This window comes from Neodothiora populina (assembly GCF_041146345.1).
Source record: "Neodothiora populina strain CPC 39397 chromosome Unknown canker_contig_15, whole genome shotgun sequence".
Classification (NCBI taxonomy): domain Eukaryota; kingdom Fungi; phylum Ascomycota; class Dothideomycetes; order Dothideales; family Dothioraceae; genus Neodothiora; species Neodothiora populina.
Window position 1 is genome coordinate 2,930,617 of NW_027191413.1, and position 16,034 is coordinate 2,946,650.

The following is a 16,034-nucleotide window of genomic DNA, read 5'->3' on the forward strand; positions in this document are numbered from 1 at the left end:
AATGAAGCGTGTAAAAAATCAGTTCTAGTGCATGAATCCACCCGATGATCCCACTTGACACTACAGCTCTTACACTCTAGTAATGCATCGTTACTAGCCTGCCCAAATGTGAACACGGTATGGACGCGGGGCTTCGCAGCATGGATACATGCTGAGATTGTACAAACTAATCCCTCACTTGCCATCTCATTGGAACGCGGAACCACGGGAGTATCGTATTATGCCTCGGTGCAGGTAGACAGCAGGTCAATAGGGATCCAGACCGAACAGACTATGATCAGATCAAGGCAAAGCATCTTGCACTTATGACGAACCTCAGTTCTTCCTTCCTTGCGAAGCATCGAAATGATTTGACGTGGTCGTTTGGTCATTACTCGCTCGTCGCATTCTGCCAGTGTTGAACGTCTACAGGTAGTTTGGGCATGCATCACGAGGCCTCTGACCCAGTGCCTCAGACTAGATCCTAGCATCTATTCACGATAGCAGTGCCCTACTGATGACATCGAGATTCCCCCTCAGCAGCATCATACCCTACCAGATCGAGTTTGGTGTTGGTCCGAATTCCGGCCAGCGGCCAACATGAGCGTCAGAAGTCGCGAACGCACCCAGAGTTCTGGACCGGTTCCCTGGTTCGATGATGCCTGCACTGGTCCAGCGATCGCATGTGATTCTCTCCAGGTGGTTGCCTCTACACCGGTTCTGGTTGTCATTGCAGTTGCTTGTCTTTCTGCCATCATCCAATTGCTTCACTTAACAACAATGATGGTACCATCAATATGAAGCAGCTGGTGGCTAATCGCTAAGTCGTCTTAGGTGTCGAAAATCAGGTCTCAAAGAACTCAACTAATCATGCACGTAGAGCAACTTGGGCACTGTTCTGTCACGAGCGCTACTGCACTTTCCCTTCTAGGCGGACCCTAGCACGACCATCATCAACAAGTTTCTGGGGCCACCGTTCTTTAGCATGATTCGCCTGTTGCCAGTTGACTTTGTAATTACTGCAAACTTCTACTGCTTCCAGAAGATATTCTACCCACTGTCAGCTTGATATGGGATGGTGCTTGTGGGGTTGCGCTATGCGCTGTACCGCCCTTGTTAAACGGCCTCTCACGCCATCCTTACCCGGGATGACCCCAGATCTGGGATCCCACACTCTCCGCGGCCAATGCTCCGACGTGTCTACTGTGTCCAGCGAGTCTATATGACATCGGCCATGCATAACAATGCGATTGACAAACACTCCTATAAGACTATAATAGGCTTACCAGTGCATGAGTCCATACCTGCTGAGCAGCGCCACTTTGGCAATGTTTCGCTGAGCCTGTAAGAATTGTAGTATCTGCCGGACGCCTTGGGTACAGCCTGGTTTGCTGGTACAATTCGAGCACTTGGTGACTGATGGGATACAACTTCTCTTCCCACGTACAAGATAAGAACACTAGGCAGTCACGTCCAGAGCAGATTCCAGGCACCGTCTTCGGTTACTCTCAACTCCTTCCGTCACTATCGTCGTCACTCGAAACCTCTCTTTATGGTATGGCTGCGTTAGAAGATCTTCAAGATTCGGCTCAGGTCGACGGATCAGACTCTGGATCTGACGATGGTTCATCAACGCCATTAGCAGAAATCCCTACTTTGCTGTCGCCTCCAAGCATGACGAGAGCGCTGAGCACAGGTCCGTCCCTAGAGGGCTTGTTATGCAGTCATCATGCTCGCAGCTCCGGGTCAATTCCATCTATCGACACTGTCCTCCGTGAAGGAGGTGCTTCACGCTGGTCTGGTGAGTTACAGACCAGCTGCGTGTCATCCGCACGAGTCATGACTTCATCTGAGTACGACGTGGATCTCGCCTGTTTTGCCGAACACGAGAAACTCATCGAGGCTTACGAGTATGCTTGCGAGAACAACAACCTCGAGGATCTATTGACGCTCCCACTTCCTTGCGATCCAGACGATATCTGGACCGAGATCGAAGATGTCGTGGTTCGGGGACGACACTGGGAGTATTTGGTCAGACTTATGATTAGATTTGGCAAACGCTTTGATAGTGACTTTGTTGCTAGTGTCATATCCTCTAATTATGAAGACTACTCCAAGGTCAGCATAATTGAGCTGGCGCTGTTGCATCAGTGGAATATCAACTCTGTCAAAGCTTCAGATGAGGGCCATATCCTCAAGCAAGTCGACCTCATGACTCGTCATTCCGTGATCTCCTGCTGACTGATCGTCACAGTGAGGCCCTCGACAACGACACGTTGGTTCCTTTGGATTGTTTGCTACACTACCATGCCGATCCAAACATTGCGTTTGCCTCACTCGAGCTAGATAGAGAAGACCCGATACGTACATCGACAGGTCTACCGCTTCAAGATGCTCTGGAATTTGGCACCACCGAGCAAATTGCCGCCCTACTGCACTACGGCGCTTCGCCTAATCTTGCGAATGGTATACACGTTGCGATCCGATCCGAAAGCGACGAGGCTCTGAAGATCAAGATCCTGCTTCACTATGGAGCAGACAAGGACGCTGTTGAGTGGGCTGGCAATGCGACCATGTCGGCACTGCTCCATCAGCTTGGTGTTACATGCTTGTCGCCTCTAGCGCTTGCGTACTTACTCGGAAAGTCGCACGTGGTGCAGTTCTTACTTGATACCACGCTCGACCCGGCAAGTCTCTTGTCAAACAAGTCGTACATTCCATCACGCAACCGCAGTGACAGAAGGGTCTTGCGGCTCAAGGGAAGGAAGGTCAAAAGCAGAGGTAAAGTTGAGTTGCTTGGGTGTAGAAAAAGTGGAGGACAGGAGAAGTCAGCAATTACACTATCGAGCAAGAGTCGTGTCAGCAACAGCAGACATGTAGCCCGGTCCATCAGATTGAGGAAGGGTATGCGAATGCAAGTGATGACTTAGACGAAGGGTGGAAGTCATATGATAGTGCTTCTATCTTGCCCGTCAAGGTTGTGGATTTGATTGACATCGTAGCTTCCATTTAAATCCCATATCTGCATTGCTAATTTGAACTTTGATCTTCAGTCTGCGCTCCGTACTTACTTATGCATGTGAGGGGCCATGCAAACTTTACGATTGCATCCTCGAGACTATAACACTATACCAGCAAGCACGCATATAATCGCACAACATACCAGTTGCATCAGTGAAATCCTATTGTCCTCAACCAGCCATCCACACAACGTTCATCCCCTCATCGACTCCAGCATATACCAAGGTAGGCAAAAGAACAACTCATACCTTACCTCCTCTATCCATGGGTCAGGTATCTCCGGTCCTCTCCGTAGTACCTCCTCGCGCGAAGTTTGTGCTTCTCGTGGACTCACATGTGCATAAGGGCAGCATGTGTGAGCTACTGCATGTACGTGCCCGAATTCAGGTGCGATAATGTGACTGCTCACGTGAACGGCACAGAGACGTCATGTTGCGGGCGAGTGAGTTACGGGAGCTTATGAGTGGTGCACGAGGGATGTCTGCAGATGGATAGGTTGCTTCTACGGTATCTTAGTGAGTTCATTGGTTGGAGTCTACCTGCTTGCTTGCTCGCTTGGATGCCTCTTGCACACGGAGAGATGGGTACTTGTGTGGAGTATCGTTAACTTTTTTAATCTCTATACTGATTTGTGCGCTCTTGTCCAGTAGTGTTCCGAGGACGAACTTGTGGTGCTCGAAAAAGGTGCCCGCCGTGGTTGCTGCCTCGAAGAACGGACATGATTGCAATGGTAGACCCAAGGTGGCGAAATGGGTGGTTCAAGCAGGACCCGCCGTGTTAGAGCATAATGTCATCGACTTTTATGCATGGCAGAGCGGTGCTACAACCACTCATTGACAGACAGCTACCGTATATGACACAACTCAGCAGAATCGGGCCACAAACAGTACTTGCATAAGAGTTATTTTTGGCAGACCGGACTGCTGGAAATGACAACACCTAGGTTAGCAGTGTGAAATGCATACGGCACAACACAGCCACTCAGCGATGAATGATTTCACATCGCCATCACCATCATTAGATCGAGTCCGACTCTCGAGCCTCGGCTGATACGCATGCATATCTCTAAATAGAAACCATTGACCTACCCACCGAGCAATGTAATGTAAACGACGCACAACTCAACCATGGAACGACGCACTCAGCGCTCAGCACAGCACGTAGATATATCAAAGCACAAAATGTACGCAAAGCGAAGTCGCCAGTGGCAAGCTTGCAAATCAATGCATTTTGGCTGATCAGCTGGTTTGAACCCTTTGATCGACAGGTACAATTCAGCGCACCGTTCATGCGCTGGACGATCGTGAGCCATATGGAAACAAATGCAGTGCGGTGTAATGTCGTGGTTACAGTAATTGTAACGTAGCTTTCACCTTGCAATAGTGGTCGTATTTGATTGGACTCCTTGGACAATGCTCTTTCTTTCGTCTCGAAATCAATAGTCGCCATTTCCACAATCATCTACTTACAGTAGCATCACATGTTACCTTATCAGCTTTTCCATGTGTGGGGGAGGAGGGGGCAAAGCTCAGAGCTCGAGAAATAACAAGGACTCACACATCCCCCTATCCATCCAGCATACGATCTCCAGCGATTCGACGAGTTTCACTCCTTTTAGTGTAAAGTAACCTTACTTGCTCAAGAGAGTGTTCTAGAGGGTAATCATATCTGTCGTGGAACAAAAATGCGAGCGATCAGCTTTACTTTGGCGCGGCTCGATCAATCGTACAGTACGTATCCGACAGCTCTTCCCCTGAGAGGCAACGTGCAAGGTAGGTGTGTTTGGGAGCTGTTGACGGCAACCATAAGTCGAGAGGAGTAAAAGTGATGTAATTGATGGAAGACACATCGTGGCTCAGCAGCAGTAGCCGCCAGAAGCGCGCAACTTAACGGGGAACGAACGGGGTGGAAGAGCAGTCAGGAACGCTCGGTGCGGTCGGAGATTACGTACATGCATCCGAATCGATCGTTGATTGTTTGCGCGTCGTTAGGAGTGTAAAACCCGAGTTGGATTATAATAAACATCTGTGCTAAATAGCACTAGGAAGAGAGACAGCTTTGCATTCGACCCATCACGGTATCGTCGTCATCATCATCATTGCTTATTGTCTCCGGGCCGACGAGGGAAGTCAGTATGGTTACTGTATGTGGAGTTTAGTACGAGACTTCCTATTGTAGCTACTGTGAGGAGTACTCGTATCCCCTGCCCTCGATACGCTCGCGAGTACGAAAGAACGAAAGAAGATTTGGGGTGAGATAGTGTCTCATCATACTTCTATGCAGGGAAAAGGGGATTCGAGTACAATAATCAGACTTTGTATTGTGTTTCACATAGTACTGATTGTAAGGATCAGTACTATCGTACAGTCTAAAGTACTACGGAGAACGGAGTTTCTACCGTGGTGTGGTAGGAACATCAACCTGTGTATTTTACATACCACCTCACAAGCTCATCGTGTTAAGTCAACGCTACATCGTAAACGGACAATGGCGGGCCAGAAAAGCAAAGATCACAGACAGACTTGCACGCGACAACGGCACTGCCGACTCAACGGCTCGTCAACAAAACAAAAGTGCACTGTGAAGTTGCGAGGGTTAATTTCCCTTGGAAAATCCGATGTCAAATCATAAACTCGCAACGACTTAGCAGCGGTCAAATTTCACAACTGCAAAATACTCATTTCACTTCATATAATTTCAAATGGTAGCAACAACAGTGGCAACTACGATTATACGTGGAAATTTGCAAAATTGAACAGGTTTGATGGGGGGCGGAAAAAAAGGTAGAATGTAAGATTTTCGTCGACCTTGGTGCGATGTAAACTTGAACATGATGTGGTTATTGAATCTCTCATGTGAACCTCTAACTGCAGCAGATAGGATTGGATATAAAAATTTGATATGCTTCGTGATATCGTTGCGTTGCCTGAAAGCTCTGGTATGTGCTTTATAAACATTTGAAAAAATTGTTGTGAAAAGAGGAGAACATGTCTTCTTCTAATCCGCCAAATGGAAAACAAATACTGCCCGGTATAAACAACGGGGGGTCCTGTACCCTTGGGAGAAGGAAACATGTCCACAAGAATCGAAAAAAGGTGTGAGAAAAGATGTTTTGGTCGCGCAGAACGCTCAGCGCGCAGCTCTTCAAAACAATGCTAACCATACACTGGCAAAGGGTGAGTTGGCTGGGCCGATGTGTATGAGCTTATGTTCTGTTGCTTTCAACATGTTAATTTTTGTCGAGGAGATCAATCGATCTATAGGAGAGTGGTCTTGACGCGCTTGTCGTCACCGACACGGCAGCCACCGGAGGCAGCCCCGTCATATGTGCCCTTCATGGCGCCGGTCTGGGAGCCGTTGTCGCAGTTGAAGAGGTCATATTCCTGCCAGCAGGAGTCGCCAGACAGGCACTTAAAGACGCAGGTGTCCATGTCGGAGGTGCAGCCATCAGTCTCGATGGTCATGGAGTGACCGCCCATGTTGACTTCGCGGGAGACATCGAAGGTGGAGAATTGGCCGTCGAAAGTGTACTCGCCCCAGGTCTCGGAGATCTGGCCGTTTGCCATAGTGGTGTTCTCGTAAATGGCAGCCCAAGCACCGGAAGCACCGCTGGAGAAGGAGACGTTGAGGCTGGTTCCGTTGGACATTTCGTAGGTGATGAGAGGCTTCTTGACGTTGACCCAGCTGCCCTCGGTACCCCAGACGACAAGGGTGACGTTCTCGCCGGAGACGTTTTCGAACTCGGAGATGTACTCGCCGTCAGTGCCGATCCAGGCTTCGCAGTCACTGGTGAAGGAGTTGGTGCCAGTAAGAACACCGAGGATGTTGAGGATAGTGCCCTCGATATCTTCGATAAGGCCGCGCTTCTGGATGGCAGCAGCGTTGCTGAAGGCCAAGTTGGCCACAAGGCAGAGGAGAGGGATGAATGAAAGCATCTTTGTTAGATTGTTGTTTGTTGGCTGAAAAGCTGTCGGTCGTGAATTTGGTTGGTCGAAAGGGTATAGTTGGTGAGTTTCGATTTGCGAGGATCAGGTAATGCCTAAAAGAATGGAGGCAAGTAACGCGACGACAAAAGTGAGTGACGAAAGAGTGTGTGGTTCCAAAAGAGTGTATAACCGTGACTTTGGGGAAAAGAAAGAGGCAGGAAAACGGAGGAAACAGTCTACCTTATTATACACGTCCTGCACGAAATTGGCAGATACGTACATCGTTGAAACGGCGAATTTACCAACAGCCTTTCGGGCGCCACAACATCGGTCCCTGAGTTGGGCGACGCGTATGCAGATCAACCATTTACGGTGGTTTGAGGCCATTGATGGCTTTACCGCATCGGCCGGATCCTTTAGCCCTGGGGGCTTGCGCTGTTCAGAAAACTCCATATTACAAGGCTTTTCGGTTGAATACTCTGGTAAAGCGAGCCAAGTCTGTCGCTAGACCCAGCGATGCGACTGTTGACTCCCCCCTAGAGAAGTAACAACATGAGCGGATCTGCAGCCAAAATTTGGACAGACAGAGCGGCGCAAACCTTAGACGCTTTGGGTTCCAGACCAGGGCTACCCTAGGCCACGGGCCCCGACCAATGTCAGAGCCTGATTCCTCCGCACACGGCTGAACGTCCATAAGCTTCCTTACCACACAGACGCTCACCTTATGTACAATCTTGTCGCACTTCCCCGACTAATTGCTAGGCGCTTGTATCCACATGAGCCAGCAGTGCGGCGACACATGCGGGTGAGATTCTGATCAAGATCTGCCAAGCTATAGTTTCAGTCGAAGCAGCAGGCAGCATAACTTACGTGTTGTTGAATGGTTGGAGATCGTGAAACAGGTGCTGCTTCGCTGTGATTATGCCTTCACATGCCCGTTGCTCTCGATTGACGCGCACAATCACTTCAACCAGAGTAGTCGAATGTTCGCGAAAACCGTTCCATCGAACGTGTATTGAAGATCATGGTTTCTTCCCCAGCTTACTACTCGCAAGTGGTTGAGACATTCTGTATCCTTCTGGACTGCCAACATCCTTTGGCTGTTGTGGTTCGGCATCCACACCTTATGCGGGTGCGGAAGCTCGAGACGGCACGGCATAATCTCTTTATGAAAAAGCCTTCGGGTGACTCAGGGCAGAGATGGGATAGCGTGCGCTAAACGCAAAAATTTCCGCGCGTTCCTGAGCGTTCCTGAGCTTACACGGGTGTACCTGACGATACCCTACCGGTCAAGCAAAACCGTAGATCTGCCGAATGTCCGGCCTCGTTGACGCGTCCCGATCGTGTGGGCAACGGATCCCCTTCGGTGTCTTCGATATTGCGACCAGGCTGAGGTCTTGTCTGGATCCACGTACCACATGCTCGTAGTTTCTAATGACTAAAACTACAGTGAACGTAGACAACAACCTAGGTCAGCATGCAGCAATGTAGCGCAAAATGTTCGAATTGAGTTCTTGTTCCTTTTGTGGTTGGATGTCAGCAGCCGGATTCGCAGCGCTTGCATGCGCCTCGTCGCTAGCAGAAGATTGATCTGCTGATGATTTGTCTGTAAAGTGCGAGAGCATGGACGGCGCTTCCAATGAGGATCACAGGTTCGATGTGACTGATGTTAACGTCGAGAGATGCACCGATGCATGGTCACAATCATACCTGACCATTTGTCGCGAATAAGCCACCCCACTCTGCTTCTCGTGGTGGCTTATGAAGATCCGCGGTAACCATGCATGGCGGTGGATTCTATACAAGTGGAGTCCTACCGGTAAATGTCGACATGGGATGTCATCCCGCATGTAGCAATCGATTGGCGATCGCTTCCGTTGTCCGAGCATTTTTCATCGCTACAGCTGCATGTGTTCGTGGGAACATTGTACAGCAACAACGGAATTGAGCCTCAACCAGCTCCATGTCTAAGAGGCGCGTAAGCGAAGCCGAGAAAAGCCAGCAGAAGCCGCCGCGCCTTGTGGTTTCTCAACGTCCTTGACTGACTGTGTGAACGATAGCGAGTAAGAAACCAAAAGGCTTGGTCTTTTCGCATGTATTTCTCAAGTCAATCCTTGTCGGGAGTGGCATATGAAGGAAAAACGCCACGGCATTCCGTTACTCTTCTCTTTTCTTGACGGACGGTAAAGTGTTGAATGGACTGGAGAAACTCCGAAATTTCGGACACTATGAATCTTGTCGCATACCGTTCGGCAATTCTTTGGACGCCGTCTCATGAAATCTCTAGCGTTCCAATTTTCATGCACAATCGGGTCTTGTGCTGAACGGCGAATAAAAAAGTCTTCTTGTACAAAACCAAACGTTGGGCAAGCGTACATCACTGTGGTAAGCACTGGGGATAAGATAAGGTAAGGTAAGTAGGTGAAGTACCTCGAAAATGTCAAAGTTCAGCATCCTCATTCCTCGGCAAAGTCATGGCACAGCAGCTTCGTGCGGGCATCCCATAATATAGCATGTACAGACAGCGATTTCATAGGATGCAAGAGGACAGGAATGGACAACAAACAATATCAGCATTTCTGTGACATGTAAACATGTAACACGGATGGTTTCACAAGTGAAGACTGGATGATTGGCTCAACAAACAATAGTATTTGAATCCAGTGTGGACAATGTGTGCGACGACCAATCCGTGATACAAACAATCCGAACCAAGCCCAAGTCAGGAAACACCATGTTTCCCCCATTAACCCCCAAGTCCCACCCATCCTTTGTTGCCTCAAAATACGCCTTCCCTCGTATGCTCATAAAATCATGGTCCGTTCAATTAAGGTGATATCGTAAAGGGTGTCATGCACCCACAAGACCGGTATCACTATGATCTTCCCAGATGAGAATCTCTCCCTCGCTGTCGCCTTCTTGATTGGCGACTGAAGTGAGAGTTAAGCTAGTCGCTTTGACGGTCTTAGGAGTGGAAGCATTCTCCATGATAGGCACATTTTCTTCGCTTTCATCTCTGGATCCAATTACGAGATCGTCTTCGTCTCCTGTAGCAGGGGAGGCGGTGCTGACGGTGTCATTGCCTGCAATCACCTCTGCGACTGAGATTTTGTCATTCTTCGCTGGGCTTCCAGGCACCACGAAGAAGTCGTCTTTGCCGACGCCACTGCCGAAGAAGTCCTCCGTCTCCAGGTCTGACAGCGGTGATCGCTCACCGTCATCCATTTCGTCCGGTTTAATGATCTTCCGTCTGGTGACAGCGTGCTTGCCAGAACGAGTTACGGATGAAGTTTCACTCAATGCTCTACTGCCTCCCGAGGAAATTGAAGGGGATTCGTAGTCAGGAGGTGCGACATTTTCTTTTCCTATGTCGTTGCGCTTGAGCTTCGCACTCTCGTCATCCGAGGAGAGATCCAAAGTCAAAGTGCTGTGTTCCATCAAGTTCGCAGCCTCCTCCTCTGGAGAATCTTCGTAGATGTCGAAGAACCAATCCTGGGGCATGGACTCCTCGATCGTCTTGACTGCTGGTTTGGGCGCACTAGGCTTACTCAAAGAGCCAGCGAGAGCAGCGTCCAGACTGAAGGGAAGTGCAGAAGACGAAGATGAGGCACGAGCAATGGACTTGGGTTCAGTGCGAGAGCAAGGCACAGACACGCGTCGACCTCTAGAGTCACGCTTTGCCTTGGGAGACCTGCCTGCAGGTGCAGTCAAGGGCACTCGTGGCGACGACATGTTTGCGCGCAGACGTTGACTTGGCGTCTGTCGGCGAGACGGAGCTGAAGATGGAGGTGGCATTGATGTCGATGAGTTCGACTTAAATGAGAAATTAGGTGTCGAGATTAAACTGAATGCTGGCGATAATGATGATGATGCTGCTTTCAGAGGATTGCCGTCGTTGGTTTTGCTCCGCTTGCTGGACGATAGAAGGGACGAAGGGTCAATGTTTTCCGCGTCAAATTCATCTTCCATATCAGAAGGCGAAACCCTTCGTTTAGTGGGTGGATTGAAAGACGATATTTCGGCAGGCACAGAAACACTAGGCTTGTTGTCTGAACAGAGCGGGCTTCGCGGAAGTCCTATAGCAGGTTCCCAATTAGTATGTTTACTTGTTTACTTATCAAGTCACGCTTCGTTATCGAGGGTGGAACCTAGTCCACCATTCATATGACCAACGCATAGCACAGCAACTCACCATTTTGACGATTTTTGCTGCTTTGCAGATGTTGCAGTCTTGGGCTCGCAAGGGCAGAAAATGGCTGCCTTGGGACTGCCATAGCGGCGACTGTAGTCATATTCTGTATGCTTCGAGGACACGCAGCGGATCAAGAGACACCTCAGGTATCTAGGAGGCTCTGGTCACGCCTATCGCCAAGATAGTGTATATTGATCGCGATTTGTTTACACTGCTTTCCAGCTGTAACCTCACTGCTGTGCACCTTGCAATTGGTGAACTGCACAATGACTAAAGTAATGATTCGAATATAGCAGTATATGGCAATGAATGATATGGTTGGGAGGGAATGAGCGGCGCTTGGGAAGAGGGTGGGTCAAAGGGGGGATATTAGGCGGCGAACACACGAGTCTCAATCACGTACGCCTCGCGCTCGAGGACGTGAAGCGTGAAGCGTGATGGGTGAAGCGTGAAAGCCCGAGAGCGCGACTTGCGGGCGCCAAGCACTCTTTGGAGTATCTGCACGTCCCCTTCCTAACAACGTCTGAGCAATTTACTGGCTCTCAGCTCTCGAGAACGCGCCGACGGAGCTGCAGCTCACCCGTCGAAACTTGACTTTGAATGCAATTCACGCCTCGATTCTCTTATTTGCTCCTGGCAGAGACAAAGCTGTGTCAGCCTGTCACAGAATTCTTTCCTGCCAATTCATCAGCACTAGAGTTCTAATCTCGTTCAACACAGCATTGGTCTGCTTCATCTTAGATCGTGATTAATTTCGCATTCCCTGTGTAAAAGTAGTATGCGGCTCCGACTGACAACCCGCTTCGACCCCTCGCTGCGCGTAATTTTAGAGTTAGGTACTTTGACCCCTTTAGGAATGACCATCTCCAAGCCTCAGTTTGCTCCTGCACCAACAGTGGGTTTTTATACTCGAGAGTCATCCCGTGTCGTTGGATGAAACGTACTTTGTCCAGGGTACCCTTACATATCGATCCATGGATCCTCTGTTAAAGTACTGTACTTGAACAAGTGATCAACCCGATCGATCTACTTGTGAAAAGTACGCGTAGCTATCAATGCCTCAGGCCGTATTCGTATAGACTACCCCACGGGGCCGAATACGCAGTGTAATCTCGAAGGTAGATAGGGTAGACAAGACAAGGAAAAGTGGACCACCCGCAGGGCTCTATTGATAATTGTGTCTCAGTATAGTATACCGGGGAGAAGTGGGTCTGTATTGATTTCTCTTGGAGGTCTGGATCATGGATCAGCCGTGATCTGAACTCACCATTTCTGTGCGTATTGGAGGTACGGTCGATCGAGTGCTCATCTTCACCTTGATGCCACTTGCTGCTCATGGACCGTGTGATGCAGTGAAATCGTCAATGCCAGTGCGTAAGAAAACCAGATCACGCATAGCATGTGCTACTGATCTCCAATTGCTGGCAGTAGCTCGATGCACTGCGCATCAATTTTCGTGACGTGCTTGAAGGTGATGAAACTTCCGTGCTTTTTGTACTTGCATGCTAAACTGATCTCTGTACATGACATGCAACACATACCTACCTTATGCACGTACCTGGATACTTGTTGCGCTATCGAGGTTCGCGAATGATGCAGTAATATATAGTATGTGTGCTACATTATCTGTTACAGCCTGATATACCATTGAGATTGGCGTGTATGCTTGTTGAGCAAGTGAGTGTACACCCGTTTTGAGGTATGCGCCGAACACTACCTTAGTGATTCGAGGGCGACCCTGGCCATCACAGCAGGATCCAACAGAATCATGAATAATTCCAAGAGAGCTCGGGCTATGTGCTCTTTTACATGACTTCTATGTTTCTCCATATACAGAAGTATGATTCAACATATGATCGTATCGTCTACAGGTCCGACGACTTGGAAATTTGGAGGTAGTGCGCTGTTACTCGCTTCTAGTTAGGTACTTCTGCTGGAAACGCTGCAGCGGTACACAGCACGAGCATTGTGTGAACGTCAAGTCGCGCTTCCGTGTAGAAATGAAGACTCAGTTTTCGCAAAGCATCACCACACTACCTTATGAATCATGTACGCATGATTACGAAACATGTAATTGAGTATCAACAGAGGGACCGTACAACGAGGAGAAGCGAAAGAGAAAGAAATCATTATTCATCTGAAGCACCGACTTTTATCCGACGCCGACCAATCTACCTTACGCCAAACCACAACCATCTACATAATTCATAAAGCCTTCGAATCGCATCCCCGATAAACACGCAATCTACACTGCCTTGCTGATACTGGCCATGGTCTTCTTGAAGAAGCCGCGCTGCTCCTCAACATCATAATCAGGGTGCTTGAGCGAGTCGTCGCCCTCTCTGCCCTCGACGACACTGGTGTCGTGCTCGATGACATCGTGAACCTCAAACCAGGATCCAGTGGGGCTGAGTGCAGGTACAGGCCAAAGCGTGCATAGGATCCAGTACATGCCTGCTGACACGATGAAACCAGCAAAAAAGTTGATGTTATAGATGTAGGTTGCACCAATGGGCACGGTAACACCGCAAGCGCCAGCGAAACCGACAATGTTGATCAGAACACCGCTGATGTAAGCCACATAGCCACGCCATTGCACACCACCAGTGCTATAGTACGGACCGCGCTTGTCGGCGCTGTAGAGGTTGTTGATTTCGTAGTAACCCTTGCGTACAAAGTAGTAATCCGCAATCATGGGTCCAGCAATGGACGACAAGAAGACCGAATATGCGCTGAGGTAGGTAGTGAAGTTACTTGCATTGGTAAGGAACTGCCATGGGCAGATGCACAGACCAATGAGAGCACAAATGTATCCACCACGACGGATGTTAATGTAGCGGGGGAGCAAGGCTGTCATGTCGGTTCCAGCACTAATCGAGTTGGCAGCAATGTTGGTTCCAAGTTGAGCAACAACGAATGCGGCGGCGATGAAGAATACTCCCGCGCGGGTGCCGGAACTGCCAACACCAGATTCTCCATCAGTGATAAACTCCTTGAGAAGGTCCAGAGGGTTCCAGGTAGCACCGAGCTTAGGATAAATGACAGCCGAGGATGATCCAACAATGATACCGATGAACGAAGTCAGACCAAAGCCCATTGGGATAGTGATGAACTGGGGAAGGAAAGCATCGCTAGGCTTGGAGGCGAATCTCGAGAAGTCAGGGTCATTGACCTACAAAAGTTAGTGAGTGTCAGATCAAAACGTGCCATTCTGAGGATTAACTTACAACAAGAGTAGCAAAGTTGCTAACAGCACTCATGATTCCCGCAATCACTCCCCATGCCAATTTGGATCCAGAAGCTGTCGAACCTTGGTGGATGACCGGCCCAACACCACCAGCCTTCACGATGGCCCAGATGAACAAAGCAATACCAGCAGTGGGTGCAACGATGGCCTTGAACGTGAACAGATGACGAATCTTGTGGACAGGAAACCATATGAAAGGCAATGAGCCGAGCCAGAAGAGAAGGAACGAGATGAAGTAGTTGACGGTTCCACCCATGGCGATCGACTTGACCAATGATGGACGGGTTCCGAAAGAGGGCCAAATCGATGCAATCATGAGAAATACACATTCACCTCCAATCCATCCTTGAACACCATACCAGATACAAGCCATTACCACTCGGTTGAGAACGGGCCTAAAAGCAGATTAGACGATGAACAACCAAGAACCACCTGTCACACTAGGTACATACCATAAGGAACCCCAGATACCAAAGGAGGCTCTGTTGACAACGGGGAAACTGATGTGATACGTCGCACCGATGCGACCAGTGAGACAGACGAAGAAAGCCGAGATAGTATAGCCCACCCAGACACAGATCCAGGCCTGCCACCAAGACAGGCCAACGCTAGGATCCAAAGAAGACGCCGCTATCATCCAGGTATTAATATTGAAACTGTCCGCGATCCAAAAGCCGACGAAGTTGAACGCCTTCCACTGTCGTCGCTCTGGCTCGACCGGCTTCAAGTCATGGTTGGTGAGAAAGAGCTCCTTGCTGCTGAGACCAGGTTCGGACTCGACTTCCTGAAATGGAGCGTCAGCCACCTAGACTTGGATGCTGATACCGGGGATAACCTTACCAGCTTCTCCGCGACGGACTTGAGGCCCCGAAACCTCGACATGATGCAAGTCGATCCTTAGCGCGAGCACGACACTTGACAGGAAGTGACCAGAAGAAAGACTTCCAGATGTGGGGTAGGAGTATGCTCCGTGAACTTAGAAGTGATGCAATATATAAGGTATGTATATAGGGATATGAGGTGGATATATGCTTCAAATGATCATATGTGGAAGCAAGAAAGTGTCAGACACTAATCGATGCAAAAAACAACACCTACTGAAGGGGATCATGAGCATCTTATATTTCATGGTGTAAGGCGATGGGTCTACGATAGCTTACGAAAAGACCATATCTATGATTTTTTTTCGAGTGATGTTACCTCAAAACTTTAGATTAGAGGATGAAGACCCTGTTGACTCGATGTGATCGAGTAAAAGGCACAAATACGCCCCGCGCCTTTCCCCGTAGTTCGCGAGGGTGGGCGGGCCGTCGGAACTGCTATCCAAATCCATACTAGCGCATAGGCGTGCCCAGGATGCCCTACACAATCTCAATGCGGACGAGGAAAAGCATCCTTTCTCGCCCAGACTTGGCGTGAGTACATGGCAATACTATTCGCATGCCCTTATCTGAGGAAAAGAAACAAAGATGGCGAGATGCACGAATTGGATGCACCTTGAGTGTCGCGTGCCTCGAAATCCAAGACGCATGTGAATAACTCGGCACGTCGCCGAGATACGGTACCGTACCAGAGGTAGCATTGGATAAGGTACTGTATGGCTGGCAGCGTGCAGCTTTACCTACCTTAGGTCTCTTGCAGTTCGGTAGACATCTCGGGGCGTCGGCGA

General features: G+C 49.2%; 3 protein-coding genes across 3 annotated transcripts; all 3 read right to left on the reverse strand.

Moving 5' to 3' along the window:
- Positions 1-6,257: 6,257 nt before the first annotated feature.
- Positions 6,258-6,935, reverse strand: AAFC00_003333 (uncharacterized protein; the record flags this gene model as incomplete). The annotated part of the gene is made up of 1 exon (XM_069342791.1): positions 6,258-6,935. One exon carries the CDS (start codon positions 6,933-6,935, stop codon positions 6,258-6,260), a length of 678 nt encoding a protein of 225 aa, XP_069199296.1.
- A 2,841-nt stretch (positions 6,936-9,776) lies between these two features.
- Positions 9,777-11,218, reverse strand: AAFC00_003334 (uncharacterized protein; the record flags this gene model as incomplete). The annotated part of the gene is made up of 2 exons (XM_069342792.1): positions 9,777-11,002; positions 11,119-11,218. 2 exons carry the CDS (start codon positions 11,216-11,218, stop codon positions 9,777-9,779), a joined length of 1,326 nt encoding a protein of 441 aa, XP_069199297.1.
- Positions 11,219-13,363: 2,145 nt separating this feature from the next.
- Positions 13,364-15,247, reverse strand: AAFC00_003335 (uncharacterized protein; the record flags this gene model as incomplete). The annotated part of the gene is made up of 4 exons (XM_069342793.1): positions 13,364-14,290; positions 14,346-14,760; positions 14,818-15,149; positions 15,206-15,247. 4 exons carry the CDS (start codon positions 15,245-15,247, stop codon positions 13,364-13,366), a joined length of 1,716 nt encoding a protein of 571 aa, XP_069199298.1.
- Between the last annotated feature and the right edge of the window lie 787 nt (positions 15,248-16,034).